Genomic DNA, 27751 nt, shown 5'->3' with positions numbered 1-27751 from the left:
TGAATCCCTTCATCACAAACCCCTTAAATGAACACAAGAGCACAGAGGACAGACGTGGACAGAAAGCCGTGTTTCAGAAAGAGAAGAACTCTGCTACTGTTCCAGGTTTTTTCTCTTCAATAGTTCAACCCTGAAACTCAAAGAAATCTTGGTTACAAGAGGAATTAATTCTAAGGTTGTGGCCTCCAGATAAAGTGCTCATATTTCAGAAACACTTGGACATCTTTCATCTGACGTTTTCGACAGTCTGCACTGCTAAAAGTTTTTAACATTTGTCCAAACAGTGCAAAACGTGTTTTCACGCATTTCAACGCAGTTCATCACATCAGACTAGAAGAATGAATGTAATTGTCTGATGTTATGCTAGGCTGGATCAAATTCAATTCAGAGTTTAGACCAGCAACCAGTCTTACCAGCTCATCTGCTTTAAGTTAGGATGCCGTTTTTCATGTGATTGATATTTTAATGCAAACTTTACTTGTGTTCCTTTACTTCTTTTTTCTACTATATTTTTTAAATTACTCTGTATATGAATAATGGAACACAAATCAACTTTCCTTATTGCGGCTGCAGATAACACATTAAGTAACAGTCAATGTGCATGAACATATGGAGAATGTAACATTATCAATCTGAAATCGCATTTTTAGTTTCGTCAGAGTCGAGTGAAACCACTTCTGTATGGAAAAAGGACCAACCTCTCATTATTGCAACAGAACTGCGTGATCCGTCACTTACTAGCGTTCTGCTCACTCTCTTTCGCCACATGACATGGCATGCACATTTGCCTAGAGAGTTTGTCATTTACTTGAATGCAAGGCACCGCCGCAATCTCGTCACATAAATTAATCATGGAAGGCAGCAGAGCAACTGATGTTCTTCTCCGTGGGACATTTGTACAAAAGATTATACATCTCAGTTTTCTGAAGTTAAAAGAACACCAATGCAGTTCAGCTCAGCCCAGTGGTACAAGGAGACATGGCAGGCTTTTATGTTATGGGATAGAGATGAAGGATTAACTGTTCAATCAGCTAGGAGTGCCCAAGTTGAAACTAATTTTAACCTGGACACTTTAAACTCAATATTACAGTTACAAGGAGGGCTATATGATGAAAGTATCACTTTCATTTTTCACATTATTCCTGCATAAAATACTGGCTCTTAAAGAAAACAAAAAACATCACAGACCATAACTATGGGTGAAATGTGTAAAATAATGTAACGTATTAAATGAGTCAAAATTTAACACAATTTAAAAGGAAATGTAAGGAGGTTATTTTCACAAGATATAGAAATATGGGTGAGAGTTAGCACAAATGTGTACATGTAAATTGAGGCTAACAGTATATGGGGATGTATGTACATACTTAGACAAATGTAAATCCAGATAAAATGGAAAATTAATGAGCCTACATTTATTTATTATTATTTTAATAATGAGGGTCCATCTGTAAATATTGCATGAGTTTAAGAAGTTGGAGTTCATAAGTTTCTTACTTCTTCCTACTAATTTCCAAGCATGTTAAGATTATTGTGGTACAAAACATTAATCTTTTGCATTCCTTGTTCATGTGTGTGATTTCATACTTGCATCATGTTTGAAATAAATAAAAATAAAAAGCTTTTCCAAACATACTATAATCACTTTTTAGAATGTTATTTCTTTTTTTCATTTTTAAAACAGAACAAATTAGTTTTGTCCAACTAATCTTGATTTCAAAATAAAACACTGACATTTTACTTATCCAACAACAGGGACATTTTTAAAATTTACTTACTTATTGTGGAGGTTCATACCGTACCATTTCAACTAAATTCATATTCAAAAATATTTTATTGATCCCAGAGAAAAACATTGAATGTTGCTGTAGCTCATTAATTCAAATTCTTTCAAGAGTTATTGCACGTAGTAATGGCCACTGGCAGGAAAGATCTCCTGTGTTACAGGGAATGTGAAAAAACTGTGACCCAAGACATTCTCATGAAGAAGGTTATGAGGGTTTATCCATAATGTTCCTGATTTTATGAAGAATCCCTCTTTGCATCATCATCTCCAGAGGTTCCACGGTCGTTCCCAGAACAGAAGCAGCCTTCTTTATTCTCATTGAGTTTCTGTACCATGATAATAAATTCATTCTGATTCTTTTTGGATCCCTGGTTCTGATTCTGCTTCCCCAACAGATGACGGCAAAAGGGGTGACAACAGTCTTGTAGAAGATATGCAGCGTCTTGCTAAAAACCTTGAAAACAACAACACTTAAGACTCACACTTCCACTTTCAAACTTGATTTGATGGCATCTTTGGTCAAAATTTACTGAGTTTTTGAAGTTTTGAGGGGAGAAAACAAAAACCTGTGATGCAGCACTTTTTATTTTGTAACTTATAGTGAATGTATTTTGCCTCACTTGTTATCTCTGGACTGCAAATGGCCTTCACCTGACAGCATACTTATTTTTGAGCATAATTATAGCTCACTTTATACCCACACTTCAGGACCCCTGCCAACAGATGTGCTTCGTCATTAAGCTTCAACAACGACCACAGTCGCACATCTCATGTTTTTCAGCATCGCCTCTTGTATACTATAATAATTTAACTCTGGCATGATTAAATAACAAGCACCATTTGGTAAGCACTAATTACGCTTCTTCTATTTGCAAACCTTTTATCTATTTATTTGTGGTAAATAAAGGAGGCGCGGAGAATCGCTTTGTGCACGTGTGGTTTTGCAGCTGGCAGAAACGGCAATTTCAGAGGCCGTTTTCCAGGGGAGCAGTTGAGCGCTTGGAGATAATGAAGATATGTGTGAGGGCAGCGTGAAAGGCAGCTATATGTGGGGAATCAACCCTCAGGAAGAGAGGGCTGTAACAACCATCTGTTTCCTTTCCAAATATGAGTTTGTTTGTGCATATCTAGAGAAACGCCTCAGTACCATGAGCAACAACAGCTGGGCGTTAATTTTAATTCTGGAAGACCATAAGTGGTAAAAAGCAGTTTTTCAAAGTTAGAAAATTTACATAAAAATACATATTCAAGAATCCATAGGCTACTCGAACTTATGGGACCAAAACGAGCAGACAAAAAGATGACAAAAGAGATTTAATAAATTATTAGACGTGAGTTTTATTTCAATTACAGAATCACGAGTCTGTTGTTATGAATGAAACAGGAGATTGACAGACAGACTGGGAATTCCTCTGAAGCAATGCGGCCACCGGCCTGGTCTGTTGTGGTGAAGAAAGAGCTGACCAAATAAAGCAAAGCTCTCAATTTACTGGTCCGTCCACGACGTTCCGATCCTCACCGATGGCCGTGAGATACGAATTATCGCCAAAAGATTTCTGATACAAGCGGCCGAAATGAGCTTTCTCTGGGAAAAGACGGGGTGAAGAGCCCCATCATCTACGGGGATCTCAAAGTAGAGCTGCTGATCTTCTCATCAAAAGGCACCAGGTGAGGTGGTTTGGGGATCTGATCAGGATGCCCTCTGGTCGCCTCCTGTTGCTAAGGAGGGGGTCTCTGGGGTTCCCCTCCTGGACTTGTTGTCCATGCAAACAAATCTTGGATGGGTGAGAGGAAACGGATGGAGGGATTCTAGTTTTGTGTGTGTTTAGTGATTAATTCGTTTTGGCAGCTCTGGTGAGTTTCTGGTTTGGTCTATTAATTATGACAGATTTATTTTTCAATACTTATATAATCAGCTTTCAAAATAAAAGGAGCTTTGAAAGTGCGTCTTCCTTTCAGTTCAATTGTTGAAACCATCACTTGTACTGCTTGAATTTGTTCATTAAATTATATTTACTAATTGGAAGTTAATACTTTAACTGAATTTCAGGAGCAGGGCCACGCCCAAACCACACCTCTAACTTTCCAAGCTGCCTATTTATACCTATTTATCCACTCTACTCAGTCTGTCGTGTTTCGTCCAACCCACCCTCCCTTACCCTTTACCTCTTTCATTTAACACTTCTTTATGCATAACCGTGCATTGTTTTTTCCTTTCGCCGTAGGTTTCGTCTGGGGGCTCCTATGTTGGCTCGGGAATAAATAAGAGGAACCGCCTCCCGAAGACATACCCCCACTCAGAGTGCCCTCCGTCATTCTCCCAGACGACCGAATCAAGATCGTCCATCCCTCCATCCTCTCATTCCCTCATCCCTAATGCATTCATAAATAAATCTTTAAACGCACAGGTTTGTGGCGTGGTCCTTGCTAGTGAAGTGCACTTTATATGAGTGGTGATGGTGTTTACCTTTTGATTTAAAATATACCTTTTAGGTAGGTCAACTGGCTTAAAATGTGTCTATCTATGAAATGTGCAAGTTTTCATTTCTGCGTAAATGTGGAGAGAAGAAATATTCTAAAAGTCACAGAGTTTGTTGTACTATTGTTTTACCAATACAAATGATCCTTTATTCTGTTTTACATTGAATTTATGCAAATGCAGTTTGTTATTTACATACTACAGCATCTGTCTTCAGTAACCTTTAAGACGGAGCACTTAGATACCAGGCTGAAAGGTTATTTTTCATTTTTTCTTACTAGATTTCACATATCTTTCTCTATCTTAATTGTTTTCCATTTTGGGACTATTTACTTATTTCTTTATGCTCACATTTTATTTCATCCTACATTAGCTATAAATATTTACTTGGCGGTAAAGAATTTGCTTTAGCTTTTGTTTTTAAAATATGCTATTTGTATACATTTGACCACCGCGCATTAGTTTGTGAATGATTATGTGTTGGATGTCGATTTTCTAACAACACTGAATATAAATTATGATTTATCTGCAGATAAACTATCTGATGAATGAAGGGAGAAAAGCTTTTTGGGTTCTGACAATGTGCTTGAATAAGAAAAACAAGACTTCAAGACCAGAGAGTGAGTTAAAAAGGCTATCCGAGATGCAGGCATCATTTTTTCCGTCAAAAAGCCATCAAGGCTTCATCAGGAGCACCTCTGAGAATTCAACACCTGCTGAGTCTGGTTCAAAGTTTGATAGACTGACCTTTTCCTGGAGCAGAAGGAAAGAGGGAAGCATTGAGAACAAACACTTTGAGACCAAAGCAGAACTCTTCATCTGTCAGAAACAGTCGGGCTTGTTATGTCTAACTGCGTTAGTTGTCTGACGTCAGGCTGATTTAGCTGACTGAAGGCAGAGAAGAGAGCGGTATACTGTATAACAACTGTCTCAGCAGTAAAATAATCGCATTAAAAGATCTATAAGTTCACACTATGGAAGAACAACTACTTTAGGGTATTAAATATACTCTTGAAGTCAGAAGTTTGCACCCACCGGTTCAGACAACATCTTTTGTTCTCACTTTCTGAAGTTAAATCACATCAAACTTCTCTTGTTTTAAGTCAGTTAGAATTATCTAAATTAATTATTTTTGTGACATTTACTAAATGCCACAATAATGAGACAAATAATAAATCAGACATTTATTTATTTATGTCTTAAAAATCTGAAGTTTGCATGCATTTCCTTAATATTTGGTAGCATTGCCTTGGAACTGTAGGAGTCGAGTCAAATGATTTGGGTTTCCTTCAACCAGCGTTTCGCAATAGTTTGCTGGAGTTCTGGCCCATTCTTCCTAACGAGATTACTGCTTCTGCTTTAGGTGTGTCAGCTCCCTCATCTACCAACAAATTCTCCCCAGGATTGAGGTCAGGGCTTTGTGATGGCAAACCTGACGTTCTTGTCCTGAAACCATTTAGGAACCAAATTTGGTTTGTTAGTTGTGTATAATTGTTTGAACAGACCTTCAAGCATCTGGAAATTGTTCTCAAGGATGAACATTGAAGAAATTCATGGATAAACCTATGATTTATTTTTGCTCTCATTATTGTGGCATCTTCCAAATAGAAATAATTTTGGTAATTCTAAGAAAAGCTTAGTCTAATTTCATTTCAGACCATGAAGAAAAACGTATACGTGTCTTTTTGTGTAAAATTCTGGTTCCAGATGTATTGGTAATAACGTCACCTTGATCCTGGCTAGCAAACTAACAACACGAGAGTAATCGGCACAGTGGAAACTGAACAGAATTTTAGCCTCTTCTGCCCTGTGACACAAATTGAGATGATGTCCCACCTTTGACGCGTCAGACACCTCATGATGACTGACAGATATCCAGTGGCTGTTATCCACTCAGAATAACAGTGAAGCCTCTTGGATTGGTGGCTGTTTGCTGGCAACAAAATTACTCCCAGGAGGAATGATGCCCAATTTAACCTGCCTGTAGAAATGCCAAACTGGGAAAAAAAAAAAAAAAAGTGTGACCACAAACACGGCATGTTTTGCTATTATGCAAAAATTCTTGCACTCATGGCATAAATGTGAACTGGTGCTTCAAACTCAAACTTAGACAGTAAGTTAGGTTTAATTTCTAAATGAAAAGTCATTTTATTGGTAGCTTCAATTCCAGGCTAAAGTATAAAATAAATTATGACGTAAAGTGACATCTGCTCAAACGATCTATATTCATTAGCAAGTGAACTTAACAAGGTGAGAAGTCCTGTAAAATGACATGTACCTCTAGGATTTCCGTTATTTGTGCTATATTTTTAAAGTGTTTAAGGATATTTATTTCTGTTTGCATGTGGAATAAATAGGACATGGCACACAGGCTCATTTCACTTTGCCAGTCTTCAAAGCTGTGAAAGACAAAAGAACAAATCAGAAGATGGCTGCAAGACAAAAGCTTCTTGTCTGAATTAGTCCAAATGTTTAGAAGACTTTATAATTATGGCTGACAGGCTCAAGTGCATTTTTGTAACTTTGTAAATGTATTTTTCCTGGATTTTATTGTATTACTATCTTGCAAATGGATGCATGAAACCCACTAACATCTTTAGACTTTAATATATTTGATTTTCTAAAAAAGCCTTGGTAGTTTCTAACAGTCTTTAACCTTAATACGCCTCGTTTCATCCTTCACTTGATTTCCATCGTGATTTTGGACAAGCTTACACCCAATTTTCATCACAAGACTAGAAAGCTTAATTAAAAAGGATTAATATTACCATTTAGTCGCCCAAACAACAGACATGAATTCAACCATCTAGCTGACATCTTTGTTGTTGCATTTCAGTTCATTTGAATGTGGATAGATGCCCACTTTCATGTGGCCAGCATGATGACACCCCAAACTGTTCAAACGGATTCGTAACATCGCTGCAACACTTGTACTGAGGATTGTGTTTCTAGTGGAGTGCCTCTTTGGTGCAGCACTTGGCAGATTGCTTCCTGCCAACATGCTTTGCAGCTCCGATAAACTGTCCAATATTTCTGATGCAAAACAAATGTTAGAGAGAGTCAAAGTCAAAAGGATGACAGACTTTTGTCGATGTTGTATGCAAATCAAACTTCTGTCATGTTTCCAGGCTGCAAGAGAACAGCGCAGATTGTCAAACTGATCCTTCACCACATCTGTTTGTTTATTCTGCTTCACAATAAATACATAGAGCATATTACACTTTGAGAAAAAGGCATATTGGGTTGTGTTGATGTCTCACCAGATTTCAACAAACAGGGAGACGGTGAAGCAGAGACGAGAAAGAAAAGCCGACATGTAACTGTAACACGTTGTTTTTGGTCACATTTTCTGAATGCTCCTGAGTAATACTCAATTTACCAATGCAGCATATTGGCCCCCCTCAACGGGCCACATAGACGGTACAAATCAGGAGTGCATCCCTGCTAAAACACCCCAGACAAAAGGTTGACTTCCCTCATTCAGGTCTGTAGAGGCTTATAATGAGTCAATGGTCCAGGTGTGTTAGAGAAGGAATGCATCTAAAGTTGCAGATGGTAGCTCTGGAAAACTAGACTTGGGCACCATTAGCATAAATGTATAAGAATAAATGTTGAAAATAAATTAAACACCACCTCATATTGTTAAATAACTGATTTTATGTATTGAAGTTTTAAATATTACATTTGAGTTTCCATGGATGTAAAATTACTGCTCAGTTTAAAAATTACAATATTTAAATCAGTGTTTAAAGGGAAGCAAACAAATAATAAAAACAAGTCACATGGGCAGACATGATAGGACTTTACGCAGATATTTAGTCTCAGAGGCAACTGAAATCAATTAATTAAAAAAATCCTATCTGAATATCATCTCATGGACTCTGAACTAAATGCGTCTTTCTGACCGGGCGTGTTGAAGAGTTATGGACCGGACGCTTTGGAGCGAATGGTTAGGAAGCGCATTACAAACCTCTGGTTGAAATGGCGCGTTAAATTCAAGTCTCCATTACAAACCAGAGAAAACTAAAGAGAATGCAGCATTGTGTTAATCCATTTGAGGAGCCGGTAGTTTATCTTGAGGAAATAAATGACGATGCAAAAGTTAATTAGACTGTAACATGCGCAGACCGCTGCTCAACCACTGCGGACGCGGCTCCGCCGCTGCGAGGACTTAGAAACCGCTGGGAGTAACTCATCCAGCGGATTTAACAAATGGAGCCTTCTGGGTGCACGTTACCCAGGAGAGCGGCGCTCTGGAGGAGCTGCAGACGTAACATCTGTCCGTTTCGGAGAAGCGAAACCACGCAAATAAATAAATGAATAAATAAATAAATACATAAATAAAAATGATATGGCGGGCCACTATGATGTTGATTACAAAGAGTTAAGTAGATAATGACTTATTTCTCGTTTTACAGAAACATAACTGAATTAAATGAAAGTGATATACTGAGGTGATTTATTATTTAAGTCAGAGATACTGATGATCACACATCAAAATGAAAAGAGTTTTAGTTAAATGAATTGATTTTTGACAATAATTTTGAGGAGAATATATAGTAATGTATGATATAATTACCGTATTTTCCGCACAATAAGGCGGACCGCATTATAAGGCGCATGGAATAGACGCTACAGTAGAGGCTGGAGTTACGTTATGCCTCCACTAGATGGAGCTGCACTAAAGTGAATGTGAACAAAACAGTCCGACTCCAGTCAGCGAGGAGAGCCTTCCGCGACTGGGCCGGGGCGTGGCCAGACGATGGTCACCCTTCTCCGTTCGTGCACAGCATGTTGGTGGAGAACGTGGTGCTAAATGACCTGCAGAAGACCTGATTATAGACGGTCGGTAGGTAGATAGGTCAGTCAAATTTTATTAATAGATTACAAACTAGCGTTCTGACAACTATCCCAGCATGCACCGCGTGCTTCTTCTTCTACGGGCGAAAATGAAGTCAGCGGCTGCTTACCGTAGTTGCTAGACCTGTTGTGGCTCAATATTGTTCCATATACAAGGCGCACCGAATTTCAAGGCGCAGAGTCGGCTTTTGAGGAAATTTAAGGTTTTTAGGTGCGCCTTATAGTGCGGAAAATACGGAAGGTGGGACAACTGTAGACAACTGTGGTAACATGGAGAAGATGTTTTGAGAACACAAGGAGGCAAATGAGGAACTCCAGTTCCAACAGAAACTACTAGAAAAAAATCAACAAATTAAAATAATCATTAAAATTCTGTGACGGGATTAAAATGAATTAAACTGAAAAACTAACAGGGTCTGGTGACAACATGACTAAAACCTGATGAAAATTTTCAGTACTCTGAAAACTAACACTGAGCCATCTGTTAAACAGAGATGATGCTGTAGTTAAAAAAGAAAAACTTCACGGGACCAGGAAAATTGATCCCATCCATCATCTTCCCATCTGAGACTGGATAATGAAGGTAAAAGGAGAAATGATTAAAATCCAGACAACCAGGAGTTTACAGATCTTTCTGGGGGATTCAAAAGTTGTTCCAAGGCAGAAGAGATGCAAGTCCCTCCAGAGTCCTGCCTGGGTAATGCGGTCATTTGTTCAGTTGACTCAAACAAGAAGTTCAAGTGACCTATGGAAATTGTGGATGCCAAATAATGTCCAAGAGGCCCATCGTGCTCGTTATTCCTGCTTAGCTTTGAGGCTAGCAGTACTTATCACTCTTGTACCACATTTGTCTGGGAACGTTTTGCTTCTTTTATCAAAGTAATCCCACTCATTACGTTTCAGTTTCAGGTATATTACCAGGACAAAATGCTGTGCCTTCTCTCAGACATTTAATTTCACTGATAAACTCGTAAAAGAAAAACACTTTGCATTTTAACAGTGTTGTTTATAAAACAAATGTTCCTAATATCTCTCCCCTCTAGAGTCTCTGCTGATTTCTGCTGCAAATTTATAAAGTTTCTCAGATGAAGACTTTTTACCTCTTAATGAGGGAAACTTTAGATAAATGCAGGCTGCTTTCTCGCTCAGAAAACAATTAGATTTTGATGAAAATGCTAGAACGTTGTATTTTCATCAAATGCAAAAATAAGGTATCAACCTTATTTTTGACAGGTTGATACCTGTCTAAAATAAACCAGCTCTTTCCATTGATCCCTACTGAATTCTTTGTGAAACATGAAGTAGACACATGAAGCAACTATTATAATAGTTAATCTGAATACTAAATGTCCCAAATCCATCAGAGACCCAATTTCTCTTTATTTTATTTTATTTTTCAGAAGCACTTGATAGATTATTTGGAAAATGCATTTCAGAAGAAGAAATCTCTGTTCCAACCATGTTTTACAAAACAACCATCAAAGGAAGAGGCTCTCATGATTGAGGCGCTAAATTTGAAAATTTGCAGCTTTATCATTTTCACACATCTATCAAAAGTAAAAGCTGAAACTACTCTTCTCAGACATCCTTCAGACTTATACGAAACTTTGGGAAACCAGAAAAGAGGACAACTTTGGGAGAATAAGATGAGAAATCCATAGATAAGAGGAGAAATATGAGAGCAAGAGAGAGTCAGGGAATAAGAACCACAAGAACTTATATAATCTTTCTGTGGAGAAGAAGAGAAGAGATGAAGAGTGCATGAGAAGAAAAGGAGTGTCGAGTATTCAAGCGGAAGATGACAAGATGGAACTCATCTGTGGTGAGCCTCATTTTTTCAACGCAAGCACCTATACGAAGCGGGGAATGTTTCATTTCCTTTGCAATAGACAAGGCCCCATCATTACCTCCCACCAGAACATGGCTGAAAGATTATAAAACTATGCACATAAGAGTAAATGTATGTAGAAAATTCCCGTATGAAAAAAATTGACACAAGGATTAAATAATCTAATTTTAGAGTATGGCTCCTACTAAAAAGGTTTGAGTGGAAATTAAATGAAACAGCAACTGTTTTTTTTTTGTTTTTGTTTTTTTTTTCCTCGCTGTCTAAAGTTAAATCAGATCAAACTTGTGTTGGTTTAAGTGAAGTAGAATAGCCAAAATATTTTATTTTCGCTAAATGCCACAATAACAAAAGAGAGGATAGCAGAAATGTATTTATTGTTGTCTTCACAATCAAAAGTTTGCACACAAAATGATCGCTATCCCTTTAAACAATGATCGAAGGTTCAGATGAAGATTTAATGCCTTTGGGAACTTGTGATTCGCTGACCCATTTGAGTTCTGAACAAGCCCGTAATAACAGGGCTGCTATTCTAGTGTAAATTGAAGTTCTTCTGTTCTGATGACTGATTTGTGAGCATTACTGCTAACAGTCCAGGAAACAGGCCTGTTTGTACAAAAAAAACACAAAAAAAAACCCTCCTGAGATGTTGTTTAATATTTTAATGTGTTGAAAAGGAAAACAGATCTGAAACAAGCAGACGTCAGAAGTCACCTCTCTTTCACGTTTCATAGCGCTTCTTGCGCTGTGCGCGCTTTTCTAAAATTTCATTTTTTTTGTGCCACTGATGTTTGAAGCAGAATGTATTAGTCAGTGAAAAATAATGCTGCTGTCTCCTTTCCTTTCTCTGACAGCTGCTATAAAAGCCAGCAGGAACAGCATGTAGCCACTGCTGCGAACAACTCTGATTTACATTTGAAACAGGAAAATAGCAGAGAAGGCTACTCAGGAGAGAAATACACGGAGAGGAGGATGTCAAGACGTGAAATCTGAACAAAAATGCAAAGCCTTTTTCTTTTCCCCTGCTTTGGCAGTGTTCATTGCTCTGTTTTGTAAGACTAATCCCTCATGACAAACATACCAAAACAAGATTATATCACAATGCAACCCTTTTCTCACCTCTTTATAAAACAGATCATCATTAGAGCAGAACGGTTTGTCCTTTTAATTCATTAGGTTGTTCTGAATTAACTGCTGTTCATACAACTAAGCAAAGTGATGTAGAAAGACCAAGCCTGAGTTATGCAACAACTTATTGACATCTGAAGCTAAAACGAAAAATTAGCTTAAAATACAACTTCAGATCTTAACCCAGGCACAACTCAGGGATCCACGGATTTCTGTCTACTGTTGACCATTTGCTACTTTTACCAGATTCTTGACTTTAAAAAAATAAAATAAAAAAAATTATCATTCTTAGACCCTTTGAGCACATTTTTACTGGGGGTTTTCCTAAACAACTAAACAACATAACCTTTAATTATGCCTTTGCTGTCTGGAAACTTAACTTGCTTAATTGAATGTAGTGTGAGGTGCTTTGGGGTTCTCAACTTGATAAAGCACTATACAAGCACAGGCCATTATCCATTTATCCCATTTTACTGCTTTTTGTTCCTCTTTGTGGTTTTGTGACCTTCTGACTGCCCACATTTCTGTGATGCTGTGACGCTGTTACAGAAATGTAACTGGTAACTGCTCTGCACATCCTTGCAAGACACATGACGCATGATTCCTCACATCAGATCAACTTCTCCTTTATGCTCAGACTATAACGCATCACGACGTGTCTTTACCTTTTGTTCTATTGCCCCTTGCCCTAGTCAGCTTCAGAGATTACTCACATCCTGTCCTTATCTGTCCTGTTTTAATTCATGATTCCCCAGACATGGAAAATACTCCAAAAACTCCAGACTTTTCTAACCTTTGTGGGAACCTGGGAACCTATTTGACCACTATGTTGACATCACTCATCCAGAAATCAGAAAAAACAAAACACCAACAACAAAAAAAAAAAACAGAAACCTTTTGTAAAAATGTTTGGTTAGAGGACAAAAAGTGTTTCACCACACACTGCCGTTCATGTCCGACAATGTTGGCTGAACAGGAAAGGAAATGAAACGAAAATTCGAGTTCTAAGGGGACTCTTCTCCTAATGATCCCTCACAATTGCAGTCCTCTTACTGGCAGCGCTCCCAGATTCAGAGCAGAATAGTTCCCATCAGATGTGGCCCTGCAGCGACCGCTCTCCGCAGAGAGGTGGAGGTCAACGCTGGTGAGCATTAAGCAGAAGAGTGGAGACCATCCATGCCAGCGATGGATGCAGAGATTGACCAGGGAGAGAGCCTTGAGGTGACCCATCTCTCTCATGCTAGTTTAGCTCAGAAGGACTCATAAAAAGTGCGGTTGTTGGAAACTCTGCAGAATGACTACGTGCTGTTTCACAGAGAATCACTTCTGTCTGACTTAGTAGTGAACATAAACATTTCTCACAAGAACAGCATGATAATTCAGATGATCTCATTGACCCGTTGTTCTTAGTTTTTCAGCTCCTGGGTGTATGTGGGCTAAGATGACACATAATTGCTTTTAAAAACAAAGTTTCATAAAACTTGTTTTTGTTTCAATCAAATCAAATAAAAAAAAAAAGAATTCCTCTTGTAGCTGAAGTTTTTATTCACTCACTTGTGCTCCCTGCCTGCATGGTTTCTTTTATAATAATACAATTGCTATTTTATTATAAAAGAAGAAACTGTGGCACCTTTCTGAAGAGGTACAACAGTTGAGCTACTGCTGTCAACAACCTAACGTTTTCCTTCTGAAGAAAACACTCTTGTCTATCAATGTTTAACCCCACCCCTCTTTTAAGCAAAGCTTTGGCTAAGAGTATGTACTCTTTCATTTTATAGCTCTTAAAACATGGGGTTTCTACTAATTGAAGCCTGAAGGTGCTTCTACAGCCATTCATTTTATTTCTTTAACATAGAAAGTAGTCTGGGATGAGGGCTTCTACATTTTTTTTTTGTATCAGCTTTTTCTTCTCAAACTCCCAGTCGCTCATGGAGGATGGCTGCTCATACTGTGGTAGGTTCTGCTGGAGCTTTCTTCCTGCAAAAAGAATTTTTCCTCACCACTGTTGCCACGTGCATGCTCAGTACGAGGGAATGCTGCAAAATCGGCAACACAATTCAAACGATTGTCTGCTGCTGCAATCTGCTGGGTTTAACAAACATCCACCATCATTCAATGGCATGCTCTCGTCTTTTCTACATGTAGGCTGAACAATACAAATGTCTCCATTGAACATCAAAACTGAACAAGTTGGATACATACAGTATAACTTGCACTAAAATACCGGGGGAGTCTAAGTTTGTCATTAGATGCTGCCTTCAGCATTCTCAGTTTGTTCTCCATAAAAATACACCACAGATGTTGGACATGTGTCTCGTCATATTTACACATGAGGGGAAAAAGGAATATTGGATTGTCACATTAAGTTTAAAAAGTAACTATGAAAATAGTTGCTTTTTTAGGAGAGAGGGAAAGATACAGGTAATTTTCTAAAAGACTTTAAGACATCATCTTTATTATTAAAAAAATAAAAAGACATGGCTCACATGTGCAAATGTGAAACTGACATTTTTAAATGTGACTCTCTGGGACGTGGTTCCAAAATGATTGTTTGTGGTTTCCCAAAAGGTCAGATCCATGTGTACGCACAGTCTAAACGACAAAAACCTTTGCATTTATACCTAAAATTGTTTCACAGCATCAGCAAACCTGATGCTACAGGTTAGCATCAGGTTCGCTGATGCTAACCTGGGTTTGTTTTAGAAACCGCCTCTCCCAGTTGAGGTCTATCTACCTTAACAGTTACAGGCCCCTTCATTCTTTGTAAGCGGGAAAATTATTCACCAAAAACTTATTTTCCCCATTGTATATACGCACATTTAAAATGAAAGGCATCAAACAAGCATATTTAAACTGCAGCTGGGTTCTGTTTGCGCTAATTCTCTTTTGCATCTAAGCTGCGGCGTTTAGAATTGGACCGCTGCAAAGACGTGATGTCAGCGAAGCTACATCTGGTTTCATTTATGAACATGTAAATTGAAAAATGAAGTTGTGGGCAGTGGTAATCCTTCATACTTCTAAGGATTATAGCTGGCTTAATGTGAAATTAACACGCAGCTTCAGTTTGTTACAAGCCATCTGTCTCCATTGTGTGGGACACCAATCATCAGGGGAATAACAGTAAAATATACATTTTACTGTTGTAGCTTTTCTTTTCAGCAGCGTGTTTTAGACAGGTTTTTCAATACCTTCATTACATTGTTTTACTCGCAATTTATCCAGGGGTTTCTTTTTAGGTGTTTTGTAAATCATTAATAAGATAAAATAGCTCCGGTACTGTGAAGTATTCAGATATAAAAAAAGAAGACATAAATAAATAAAACAAAGATAATCTGAATCAGTAAAGAATGTTTTCAATGATTTCATCTACTAAAAATAAAAGGAAGGCTTTCAACTGTTTAGGGCCACTGGATTTAGCTCTATTCTTTATTCTAGTTCACCTTAAAACCTTCATTTGTTAGGTAATTCTGAGGTGAACTTGCTGGGTGTTTTGTATCACTGTCTTGCTGTATGACAAAAGTTTGAGATTAAGTTTGTGAATAGATGACTAGATGCTTCTTCAGGATTTCCTTGGACAACCTTCTTTCAAGGACATATTTGCCTCGTCTCTTGAACCATGAATTCTCAGTCATCTTATCTCTTTTGTGGTTACCTGGATGAAGATGTGCTCCTGGAATAATTTGGGCAGAGGGGTCACTCTTGGAGAGGTTGAGTACTGTTCATTGTTCATTTGTGATTTGTGTCCTTCACTCGGGTTCACTGGACTTTTAAGACATGGATCTGTAACTATTTTCAGACAGAAAGATCTGAAAGATGAAAATATATCTGTGACCTTGTTTCCTATGTGTTTATTAATTTATGCACATCAAAGTATTCTGTCAAAATAATGTTGTCAAACAGACTTACAGGTTTGGCAGTGTTTTGGCCTGGATGCGAATAGTGAAAATAAACAAATTTTATTTGTTTAGTTTAAAAACTAAAAGTTTTTTTTTTTTTTTTTTTTTTTTTTTTGGTTTTACCTAGTTTTTTTTCTTTGATATCAGAATATATTGGATGATTGGAAACAAACTGGTTTGACAATCAGCAAAAACAAAAGACATCTGTAAGAGGGTAAATACTTTTTCACAAAATATAAAATTAAAGTGAGGAAAATATGTGATGAATATTTCAAGATCTGTAGAAAATACAGTACAGTGAAGTGCAGTGCAGATCAGGGAAGGGTTAGTCTAATGCGATTGTTGGGAGTATTTTAACTCCCGAAAAGTGCGAGCAAACTGGGAATCTTTCCAATAGGTGTGCAGGTCGAGAGTCAGCCTTTATTTAATATTCAAGGATGTGTACGAGGGAGTATTGTAATCATTTATCACTTGCCATAATGCTCCTACTGTACTTTAAAGTTCAGCACTAACATTTGCCTCCTCCTATGCCTCCTTCCCCCGCATTAAAGGAGCTATTGATCACGTTTTGGGATGATACGGCTACACTGCCGTGTTTTAAATGATGTCAACCTCTTTCCACTCCGATGCTGAAGTGCATTCAAGGTCTTCACACCAAAAACTCATCACATTATGCCTCACACTGATGCACCCTGGAAGTGAGAGCATTTGGTGCATGCAGCGCTGGAGAGGAGTAAATGATTGCAGGTGCAAATGATGAGCAAGCTCTTCCTTAGTCTGTATGTTCCTCTGGATGTGTAGCGGTGGACGCCGTGTGAGGTAACACTACACTAAATGAAGCAGGGAGAGATACGGCGTCTATGATGAGGTGTGGAGGCGCTGGAGAACATTATTCTGCCACTGCGTGAACCTTCAGTCACCTCTCTCACAAATCAGACACCGCATGATATTTCAGTTGCAATACATAATATGGTAAAGGTTCTCTCGGTGACCTGTCACATACAGGCTATAGGTCGGATACTACACACGTGGAGATTTGCACACACGGATGTTATATAACTCCTCGATGCTCCGGTAGCAGTTCCAGCCCTGGACCTGTTTCAAAAGTGACTGAATGTATTTTGGCAGCACACTTAAAGGGACAGAACCAATCTTTTGAAATGGAGCTCCTTAAAAAAATAAAAAAAAGAGAGAGAGAGACTGCCCTCACTTTTCCACTGGATTGGGTTTCACATCAAAGTGTTAAAACCACAACTTCAATGTGTCGTGTTGGAATAACAAGGATGAATATTTCTAGAGTTCTTTTACCTTCCTTTTTTCACAAATGAAAGAAACCTGAGCAGGATAAACATAAATAGTGTTTCTGTCTAAACCTTTGTGTTGTAGCTTTATGTGTGGATCGTTTTCTGATCTTAGTCTCAACTACTTTACAAACGCTTAACATGATTTTGATTTCCAAAATTGCCTTGTATTTAGCGCCATTTTTTTTTTCTCCATCAACCCTGTTAACCTAACCCACTATGTTTTGCAGACGGTGTTTTGTCCAGTGATATGCAGTGTTTATCGTGTTTTGGTAACTAAATGGAACAGCATATAGTCAAAAGACATCTGTAAGAGGGTAAATACTCAGACATTTACAGCTGTCTCAAACCTCTCCACAATTTTTTCTGTGTCAAAGGAACCAACAATCTTGAGCAATTTGTTCACCCCCTCACCTGTGGTGGCACTGCACCAAAAATCCGACGCAACATGATTCGGCATGCTGCATCTGCCTCCTGGTCTCAGTGTGAAGAGGGAATACATCTACAAAAATGACACAAAAACCTCTGAACGAGACAATTAGGGCTATTTCCTCCTTCGCAAAAATGGAGAGATGTCAAATTTTAGATGTCATTTTAATTCAACATTCACACCTTCCCAAACAAACCAGATTTTCAAGTCAAACAAACCAAAGTTTGATTAAAGCAAACAGGGCTGGTGTGAATGCACCCTTAGAGTCCAAACTCTCTTTCCTTTTATATTCAGCTAAGTGAATGACTCAGGCAGACATGCTGTTATATTTTCTCCCCGGAAACGTAGAATGCTGCCTGAAAAGGCTCATCAAAAGAGGCATAAGGAAGCATAATAATTTAAGCAAAATCGATACGACAGACATGTACTTTTATTAAAGGTGTAAAAGCACATAAGTCGTAGTTTTGGCTCAGTAAAACAAAGCAAATGTCAAACAATGGCTTCCCCCCACTTATTTTGAGGCAAAAATAGCAAAAATGGAAACCGAAATAAAATATCCTCATTAGTGAGCTAACAGGCTACGCACAGCAAGAACAGGATTTGTCTGCAGGTAAGCTGAACATTTCTGTGCAGTTTAAACTAAACGGTGTCCCACAGGCCCCATATCAAGCCTGAAACTGAAAGATAATCCTCGTTTTGGTCGACAAGAAGTGTTTGTTGGTTTCATTTTATTGGCCTTAAACTTATGGATAAGACAGGGAAACATAGAGCTAAATAATTTCTCCCACAGTGAAAATAGGAAGCGCTGAAAGTGAAAGTGCTCAACTCGCCCCTCACACCTGCAAGCATGTGCACCAGTGCACTCACACAAATAACTTGCTAATTTATCTTTGCTAAGGTTGATCTGAGACGAATAAAAAAGGGAGGTAGGGCTCAAATGACAGATGGCAGGTCGAGATTTTTTGTAAAACATTGGCTAATTACTCTAATGTGCACATTTTAAATAACTATAGAAAAGAGAAGGATTACCAGTCATTCTCCTCATGCAAGTTTTTCTTCCGTTTGAATCAGCTAAAAAACAGAAGCACATTGCAAAATGGTGCAGAAAGAGGCAATCGAGGGGAGGGGCGGGCGAGGGAGGCGATGGGGGGGGGGGGGGCCGGACCTTCCCATCTGCTTTGTTGTTCCCTATGTGGTACTTTTCTTACTCTATTCTCCAGTTTGCACGCAACATTTGAATGGGCATGCTGCATCTGCCTCCTGGTCTCAGTATGAAGAGGGAATATATCTACAAGAAATGAAGGTTTAATGAAAAAAAAATTTTTCACCCAGCTACAGTTCATACATAGTTATTTTTTTTAATCTTTTTCGAGTCTACTCTATACATTATTATAGATGACGGCAGCGCTGTGCACTCAAGAATGTTTGATCCTTTTAAAACCTCATCTAAAGATTTAATATCACTTAGCTAAAAACACCAGTGTGGAATCTTTTCTGGATTACAGCATAGTCTTTATATTGTTACATGAACAGGATTTTAACGTTTGTACCCTGGCTACATGAGTAATGTGCAAAGCTGTTGACACAAACGCTCAAAACAATATTTAAAATGTAAAAAATTTAAAGGATCCCCGTCTAACCTGAGGGAGCAGCAGGTGATTTACTTTTTACTCTGCCACTGGCTGCCTCTGGGACAAACAACATTCACACAGTATGCTCTGCTGGCAGACTGTGACAGGCTGCAGGCTGTTTGGAGGGGAGAAGGAGGAGAAATGTGCTTTTACTTTCTGTACATTTTAGCGTGTCAGAACAAATAAACAGTGACATTTAAAAGTTTCAGCCGCAAATGCTTTGCAGCAACGCAAGAATTTGTCCGGTTTTGGTAGAACTTTATTTTTAATTATATAAAGGTAAAATATAGCCAGATCAAGTTATATTTAGTCCGATAAATCCTGATTTGCAGAAAAGTGTCAGAAAGTCATTTCAAAGCATACTAGCACAGTGAAAACATGCTCCTTCACTTTATTGTAGACTTTGACTTTCACTGTGTAACATATTGAAAAAGATGAGCAGATAAGCAAGATACCTGATCAGACAGATATGCTGCACTTGGAGTGAAAAATTTACTGCATTAGCTGTTCCCTTGGCTAGCAACTATCTCACCTTGACACCATATCCTGCAGACAGTCACTAATAAATGAGGGGCGAGGAGGATGATTATGTAAAATTGCCTTTTTTACATTATACACCATGTTATAATGTTACTTCATTAGACACACATCCAGAGTGTTGCTTTGATGCAGTCAGTGAGCTGCAGTCTCCAAGCTGAGCTTCCACCTCACACAGCAGCCCATCCTCACACCACCACCCCTCAGCTCCTTCAGACTAGCCTGCAGGAATAAGCAAACACCTGCTGGAACTTCGCCTCTGCTGAGCTTATCATTTAAATTACTTCTCAGCGCAAAGCGACAAGGAACAATGTTAACAGTGTAACGAGAAGGAAAGTTGTGATGTCATGCTGAATTTGTAGTGTCAGAAAGAGTGGGAGCTAGAGACAGATTACAAATTACAAGGATTGTAAAGTCAAATTTCTTTTAGGATATGCTTCATATATACAGTATTTTTATGTCGAAGAATCTGGAGTCGGAGTCGGCCTTCTCCCCATGAGGACTTCTGAGTCATGTAATCTGTTGGTGCCCAGGAAATTGATGTTGCTGGACTTAAGAATGAATATTGTACTGATGATTTTAGCCTTAATAGAAGGCTTGATATATATCTAACACATGTTCTGAAATGATTAATTTTGAAATGAATAATCAGTATTGTGTAATGGTTCACTTTGTTGGGTGTGACCTGTAATCTCAGTTAAAGTGCTGACCGCAACAGTTGACCTTAAATCACTGCTGAGAGTTCAGTAGGGTGAGGTAAAGCCTGCTAAGCGTCTGGTGAGAACGAGAGGCGAGGCTGAACAGATGTTTGGCCCAAAACATGAACTGTAACCAGCACAAAAATAGAAAAAAGTCAAGACTGTGATGTGAGCATGACCTTTCAGCAGGCTCAGGTCAAGATGCTTAAAAGTCTGCCGCAAAAGGAGAAAAGGTGGTTTTTCCTTCCATAAGGTCCCTCTGATACCCAGATGGATCAACAAAGCCTTGGATCTATGTGGAAGAGACCCAGAAGCTGCGGGGCTGCAGCAGAGCACCTGTACGCACATGAGGAAATCCCCCCAAGTTCCAACCCTAGGAGCTTTGATTCAGGACTCTTCCAGCATCCAGGCCTGCAGGCCTCAACCGGGTCCCCCCGACTCCACCGGCGCTGATCCTATGCTGTTGTACTGAGCTGAAGTTTGCGGGTTCTGTTCTCAGTCTCACAAATTGTTCCCCCAGCGCATGAGGTGACCGAGATTAGGGTGAGAGGTGTTGTATTGAGGTTGGTTTTATTATATCTCTTTGATTTGATGTTTGCATCTGTTTTCTGCTACTGCTGAACGCTGTATAATCCCCCTCATCCCAACCCATAGTTAAATGAGCAGACAAAGACAGTCATATGGTGGACATTCTTTCTGTGTGTCACCCTGGAGTCCCTCGGATAGGTGTAGTTAATCATGGCGCTCGAATGAATAAACCGACAAGGTGTAACTACAGGTGGCTTAACAAACAAATAGAAGATCAAAATATCTCCTTTGCAATTTGTAACTCAAGATGCAAAAACCTAACCTGGGCAAACTTTAAGAGCATGTTGTGAAAAGAGGAGAGCATTCATTAACGGGTGTGATCTGTGGGACTTAACTTAACTCAGGCAGCCAGTGAGTTAACCCACAGAAGGAAGCGAGGAGAAACATTCCCGGACAAGGACGTCAGACCCAGGCAAATGTCCTCCTGTAAATCCAGCTGAAATGTTCTGCATGAGCTCGGCTGGATGGAGCACCGACTCTCCTCCGGAGATCAGTGCTGACAACGACACAACTGGAGGCAACAGTTACTTACTTCACTGTGCTAAAAAAAAAAAAAATGGCACTGTGTGCCTGTAAAATACACAATGACTCTCCAAAAGAGTTTTTTGAAAGAGTTTTTTGGAGCCTCATTTTCTAGTCCAACGAGGCTGTCAGCAGCACTTCGGGCACCTCAGCCCTTACAGCCACACCTTTTGAGAACCAGGAAGACGCCAAAGCCCCCAGGTAACTCCAACAAAGAAAGTGTGAATACAAAACAGAATTTTGACCTTGCAGGATTGAAATGTGTGCACTCCATATAAATAATGTGTGATGGAAAAAAAAAAAATGTAATGCTTCATTTTAGCATCCAATAGTTGCAGTTCACACTGAATGGCTTTGGGACAATGTATTCCAGACTGTGCTAAACACCTTCATGATTTAATTTTGCAAACATGCCAAAACAAAGGACAGAAATTTGATGCAAAGATAAGTAAATTAGCACCCAAAGCTTTACTTCTAAAGGTGTGCGAGCGACTCTCCTGGCTTTTGTTTTTGTCTACATTTTTTATAAATCAGGCATCCTCCCATCGGAGCAGAAATGTGTTCGTGTGAGTTTCCGCCTGGCAGAGAAGGTGTGGGTGGGCGGCAGTGGCTGACTACAAATGAGAGCCAACACAATGCACAGTCTAATTCGTCACAGGCGTAATGAGCGCATCCCTGCTACTCTCCCACAACAGCATTCAGAGGCCTGAACGCTTGCATAACCACATAAATGTTAATGAGCATTCTCCCCAGCAAACCAATGCTTAAAGAGACAGGACATGCACAGAGCATGACATTCCACTTGAGTCCGATGCTGTTGGAGATTACACACGAAAACAGCATGAAACAAAAATGTAACAGCTGATTTACAAGCTATAATCTAAAGCACATTCATCTTAACAAAGAGAAAAGGTCAGGCTCACATCTCAATGAAAAGCCCAAAGAAGAGGAACACAGATATGGTGCTAATAAGGGATTAGTTCAGAGAGGAAAAAAAAATAAAAATATTAATGTCAGCGCAATAATTGATTATTGGAACCTTAACCTACAATATACGTCCACATTGTTAAAGTAAAAACTATTTGAAATATAGCACTGCGATCTTTAAGAACCTTTAAATCAGCCTTTAAATGTGTCCATTCTGACAAGCATGTTTTTATTCATATTTTCTGAACACATATTATTATTAATTAATTAATTGATTTACTTATTTTTGATCACTTCATTATAAAACACTCTTTTCCGTTAAATCTCATATTCATTTCATAGAACAATTCAAGGTCAAATGCACATTTTAGACTCAAAAAAACTGACCCTCTAACAATGATATTAGCAATATGTTAAAGATAGGCATTTCTTGTCATTCTTGTTGTTGCGGTTTAGTTTCCTGTATGAAAAACAAAAAGATTTGGAACATTTTGAACACAGGTGTGATTAACCCAATGCAATATTCTCAGAAACAGCAAAAGACTAAAACCTCCTGCTGTACCCACATTTGATTAACTGAAGATCAGCCAATCAAATGCATTTGACTAGCAACGCCTGGCTGCTGCTACACCTGTGAATTCCCGCGGATGCAGCAAGCATGTAAAGAGTTTTTCCCATGAGAGTACATCTGCATTCAACCACATTTAAACCTGTATGAGTCTGATTCTGGACAGATGTGCAACATGTATCGCGTTTTTCCGATTAAAACCCCCCCTCCAGCTAACTTACCCTGTGATGCGTGGCAGAGCGTCGGTGGAGAAGGCAGCGACAGGTGGCTTGTCTCGTTCTATGACCCAAACCGTGTACTGTCCGCTTTGTTTGGGGTGGAAAAACACAGCCATGTCCAGGCTGCAAGGCCCTTCACTCCCCCACAGCCAGGGGCTCATCACCCAGGGACCTCCAAACGCTGAGCTGTTAACCCAGAGGAACTGACCTGGAAGATATCGAACAAGAGGTTCAGGGTGAAAACTTGTTTTAGGAAGAAAGAGTCTTACTGAGAACATAGGGCAAAGTTTTAGAGAGCTTATTTGCATTTTCTTCAAACCTCAAGCTTATTAAAAGTTTCAATTTCAAGAACACGAAGCTGTAAAGAATTTAGATGGAGTGTGGTATGAAATCGTTTTTAAAAATCTTGCTCAAAGTAGCCCTAAATGAAAATGCATGAAAAGTCAATGTATCCTGCACTCTGACGGGGGAGGGATGGGGGGGAGGAATGAATATGTTGCAGGTGAAAAATCAAAGCAAATTTTCTTTAAAGTTTTTAAGCAAATTCTATCTGACTTTCGAACTATAGTGCTCAATCAAGCAGGATGCTGATTAGATTCAGAGAGGCGCACGTCTGTGGAAGCACAAAGAATTTCAAGTTAAAAGGAGGGAAAATGCAATTTCTATTTGCTCCGCAGAGTATTTTTGATGAGGAGAAAACATGCAAAACAGAAAATAAAACCCATTTTGTATGACTCACAGGAGCCGTTCCTGGTGATGCTGTAGTTCATCCCTGCATGTGTATGAAGGTCATGAGATGCTCTCACTGCCGGAGAAATAAAACTGAATTGTTCTCTCCAAAAGGGGTTGATGTAATGTATTTCTTCTGTTTTTATATTGGTTCCATTTCCAGACTGCGTGACTGCACTTTAGCCTCTGGATAATGGAAATATGAGCTTCCACAGGGTCAGATAATATTAAAGTTTACATCTCTTACTGCTAAACAGACTTTGTTGGATGAGTCTTGCGTGATTGTATTTATAAGAGAAAATAAATACACAAAGTAGGCAATGATTATTACTAGTAGAGCTTTGATACTTCTGAGCAAAGCTCACCTCACCTAGAAGTCTGCAAGCATTGGTACTTTTGGTTTGCATAGAGAGAATATTTGATGAATAAATATCAGAACGTCTCTTTTTAAATACTAAGATAATTTCATTTCCAATGTTTTGGCAGTTATAAGAACATCTCAGTCAGTTCTGCATTAAATTCTTGTAACTCATTTTAAGATTCCAAAATTGCCCAATTTAATAACTAGCTAGAAATAAATTGAGGGTTAAATGACAGTTTTCCTCGGTTCAGTGCAGATAATATGTTTTGGTTATTACTTGTAATAATTAAGCAATATCTTCTCTGTTCAATTGAGTTGAGTTTCTTTTTGTCAAGAGTCATGTTTTACTTGAGCGTCATTCTAATCAAATCAGAACTGCTTTTACAATCTAAGAAACATATCTATGTTGCTGTTAAAAGCTGCATTTAAAATTATTCTATTTTCTTTGTTTTTCCAAAAGATTTTTTTTGCCGGTTTTTCCAAATCACCTTTAGATGACTTTCAGGCTGTAACACAATTTTAAATGTATTCAAAAAATGTCATTTCTAACTGTTGCAGCAATATATGGATAAGTGCCTTGGATAACTGAAACTGTCCTCTTCGTCCCAGATGCTTAGATCCTTTGCACAAATTTGCCTGGTGGTAAATCTCAGACCCAGAACTAATCTTTCCAGTTTGTAGCACCAACATTTTGAAATACACTCCCTCTGCTCACTGCATTTATGGGCTTAGACATTCATTTTTTATTTTATTTATTTATTTAGTGAAGATTTTTCAAAGAATGTTATTTGTTTGTCGTTTGAGAATTGCAAACAATTGTGATTGTTTTAAACTTTATGTTTATGCATGTGTTCTATCTTTGTTTTCATTCCATTACACAAAAGAAACTGTAACACAAAAAATAAAGTTTGTTTGATTTAGGAAATTCATATAGTTTAGAGTTCAGAAGCCATTTTCTGTGTAAGATACTGGAGAGAAACAATATATTATGATCGAGGCGGACTTTATTCTAAACCTTCAGACATATCACAAAATGTTAGGAGGCTGAATTTAATAAATCCATCTACCTGACCTTGGTTAGGCTGTTAGGTTTTGATCTTTTGCTGCAGGTCATGTCTTTCCCTTCTGACTCGCCGATTTCATCTATTATCTTAATGGAGTCCACTGGAGTTGAGAAAGAAAAACTAATCTGGCAAAACGTCGTACTGCAGAGAAGTGGTGCAACTTATCCAAGGACTCAAGCAACTGCAGGATCCTGTATTTTCAGAAATGACACTTCAAGCATACTTTGAATAAACCAACTCAATTAACAGAACATGACAAGACAAACAGAAGGTGAGGCTTGTCGTTATGGAAAACCGTTTTGGATACAACGGTATATATGCAGTTTCTAGTGCCACCTTGTTGTTAAAGTTCCACCTGACACGTATCCAGCACCACAGCCAGCTTAAACAATAAGCATTTAAGACTTTTAATGAAGACTGTATAAAAAAAACAGATTAACTAAACAAATGTGGGCATACAATTAGCAACTCCACCCTCAGATTTTGACAGCCAGTAATTCTGAACAAGTCTCATCCAATGAGCAAAAAACAATAATCAGACCCTCCAAATCGAGCTTTAATCTAGAGGATTGCTGCAAGGACAGTGACTCAAAACCATCAGTTTGGTTCCTTAGGAAACTTGTCACTGATTGGGATAACAGACAACAATTGACTGCACTGTATTATGACTCGGATCAAATTTTAATCTGTTTAATTGAAATATACTCTGGGGTAAACTGATTATATATTGTTGCTTATTAATCGGATCTGTTTGTTTTCTAAGGTGCCATGAAATAAAAGCCATTCAACAAAGCTTCAGGTCACAATGTGGTCCATCTTCTTCTGACCGCAATCAACAGCTCCAAGGTTTCTCTCATTTAATGTCCAAGCTGTTTCCAAGTGATCAAGATTTGATCACTTGGAAACATTAATTAGAAACATCTAAAATCTTTTGCCAGTCAGTGATTATACCATATCAATGCACTAACAACCCGCGTTAATATTTAACACCAATCAGTGTGGAAACTGTTACTGGGTGCCACAAAAGTCTGATTGGTGCCACTCTAAATATTAACGTCTTTTTACTTTTCCACAATTCTACTTGGTCTACATTACCCTATTGGATGTTGGAAACATTATTGTAAATCTACTGCTTATTCCTCTTGTACATAAACTGTTAATGCCTTGGCTCAAATTTCTTTTATTTATAAACTTTCTTGCATGTTAATCAATAGAAAGATCTGAATTTCACATGCGGTTTGAAGCAAGAGTCAGTGAACGTCATTATAAAAACAGGAGAGGCATCAGAAGCCGTTAGTGTATGTTCTCACATTTTTCTTGAAGTGTTTTTTTTTTCTTTTTTACTTTTATCCTGGCCTGATAACCATCACATTTCTTTATCCTGTGAGGTTCTGAATAACTTCACAATCTCAGGGCCCCTAAATTAGAGTGCTCCAGTTATGCCTAATTTGCATCCCTCTAATAGAGAGTGGAGACAGTTTGGTGAAGGCTGCAGAACACCAGGGCCAAATGTTTTCTTCCAAAGCTAGCAGCAATTTGACAGGAAGGTTTTAAAACTCAGCCTGCGGGGTGCTGGAGCAGGGGGGCAAAGACCCATTAACTCTTGTGTTTCGGTTTTAATAAAGAGTGGAAACACTTGTTTTTGGAGCAATTACCACAGGGTGCAAATTTCAACAGCAAACTGTGGAGCAAATTGTTTTATTCCATTAGTAGATTTCTGCTTCAGCGTCACCTGTGGATACTGCTGCCCAGCAGAGCTTGGTGCTTTCAATCACAAAGCAAACCGCCTCTGTGTGCCAAAGCACACAGAGGCGGTCCTAGCCTGTTTGGCACCCTGGGCAAACAACCTTTTTGGCTCCCCTGCACCTCGCTCCCTCTCCCAAAAGTGCTTTACTTAAGCGTTTTCATTAGGTTCACATCCCTGGCAGAGGAACTGGGAAGCAGCTGCCATTTTCTTCAGCATTCAGTACGCCTTTCACTTTGGAACTGGATTCCCACTGGAGCCCCACAATTAAATGAAATAGAGTCTCAGCCTATAAAAGACTGAACTCATCAGCCACATTCCAAAAATATTACTTGAATGTAAAGCCCTGGAAAACAAAGCCAGCTTCAGAATAACAAAAACTAGATAACTTCATCTCAAAGTAAAGTTGTCTTTCACTTCCAAAAAACACAGTAAACA

At 38.7% G+C, this 27751-nt stretch overlaps 1 protein-coding gene across 2 annotated transcripts in view; it reads right to left on the bottom strand.

Annotated features, from left to right (window-relative positions):
• Positions 1 to 27751, bottom strand: part of alk (ALK receptor tyrosine kinase) — a 399799-nt gene that overhangs the window by 127667 nt on the left and 244381 nt on the right. For both annotated transcript variants that reach the window (XM_016662468.1, XM_007575639.2), the window contains exon 4: positions 23419 to 23623. In XM_016662468.1, the coding sequence (XP_016517954.1) occupies positions 23419 to 23623 (205 nt within the window). The remainder of the gene's footprint in view (positions 1 to 23418; positions 23624 to 27751) is intronic.

Source organism: Poecilia formosa, unplaced genomic scaffold (genome assembly GCF_000485575.1).
Source record: "Poecilia formosa unplaced genomic scaffold, Poecilia_formosa-5.1.2 Scaffold8, whole genome shotgun sequence".
Classification (NCBI taxonomy): Eukaryota; Metazoa; Chordata; class Actinopteri; order Cyprinodontiformes; family Poeciliidae; genus Poecilia; species Poecilia formosa.
Note: the sequence above shows the minus strand (reverse complement) of the source record. Positions and strands in the feature narration are given on the sequence as shown.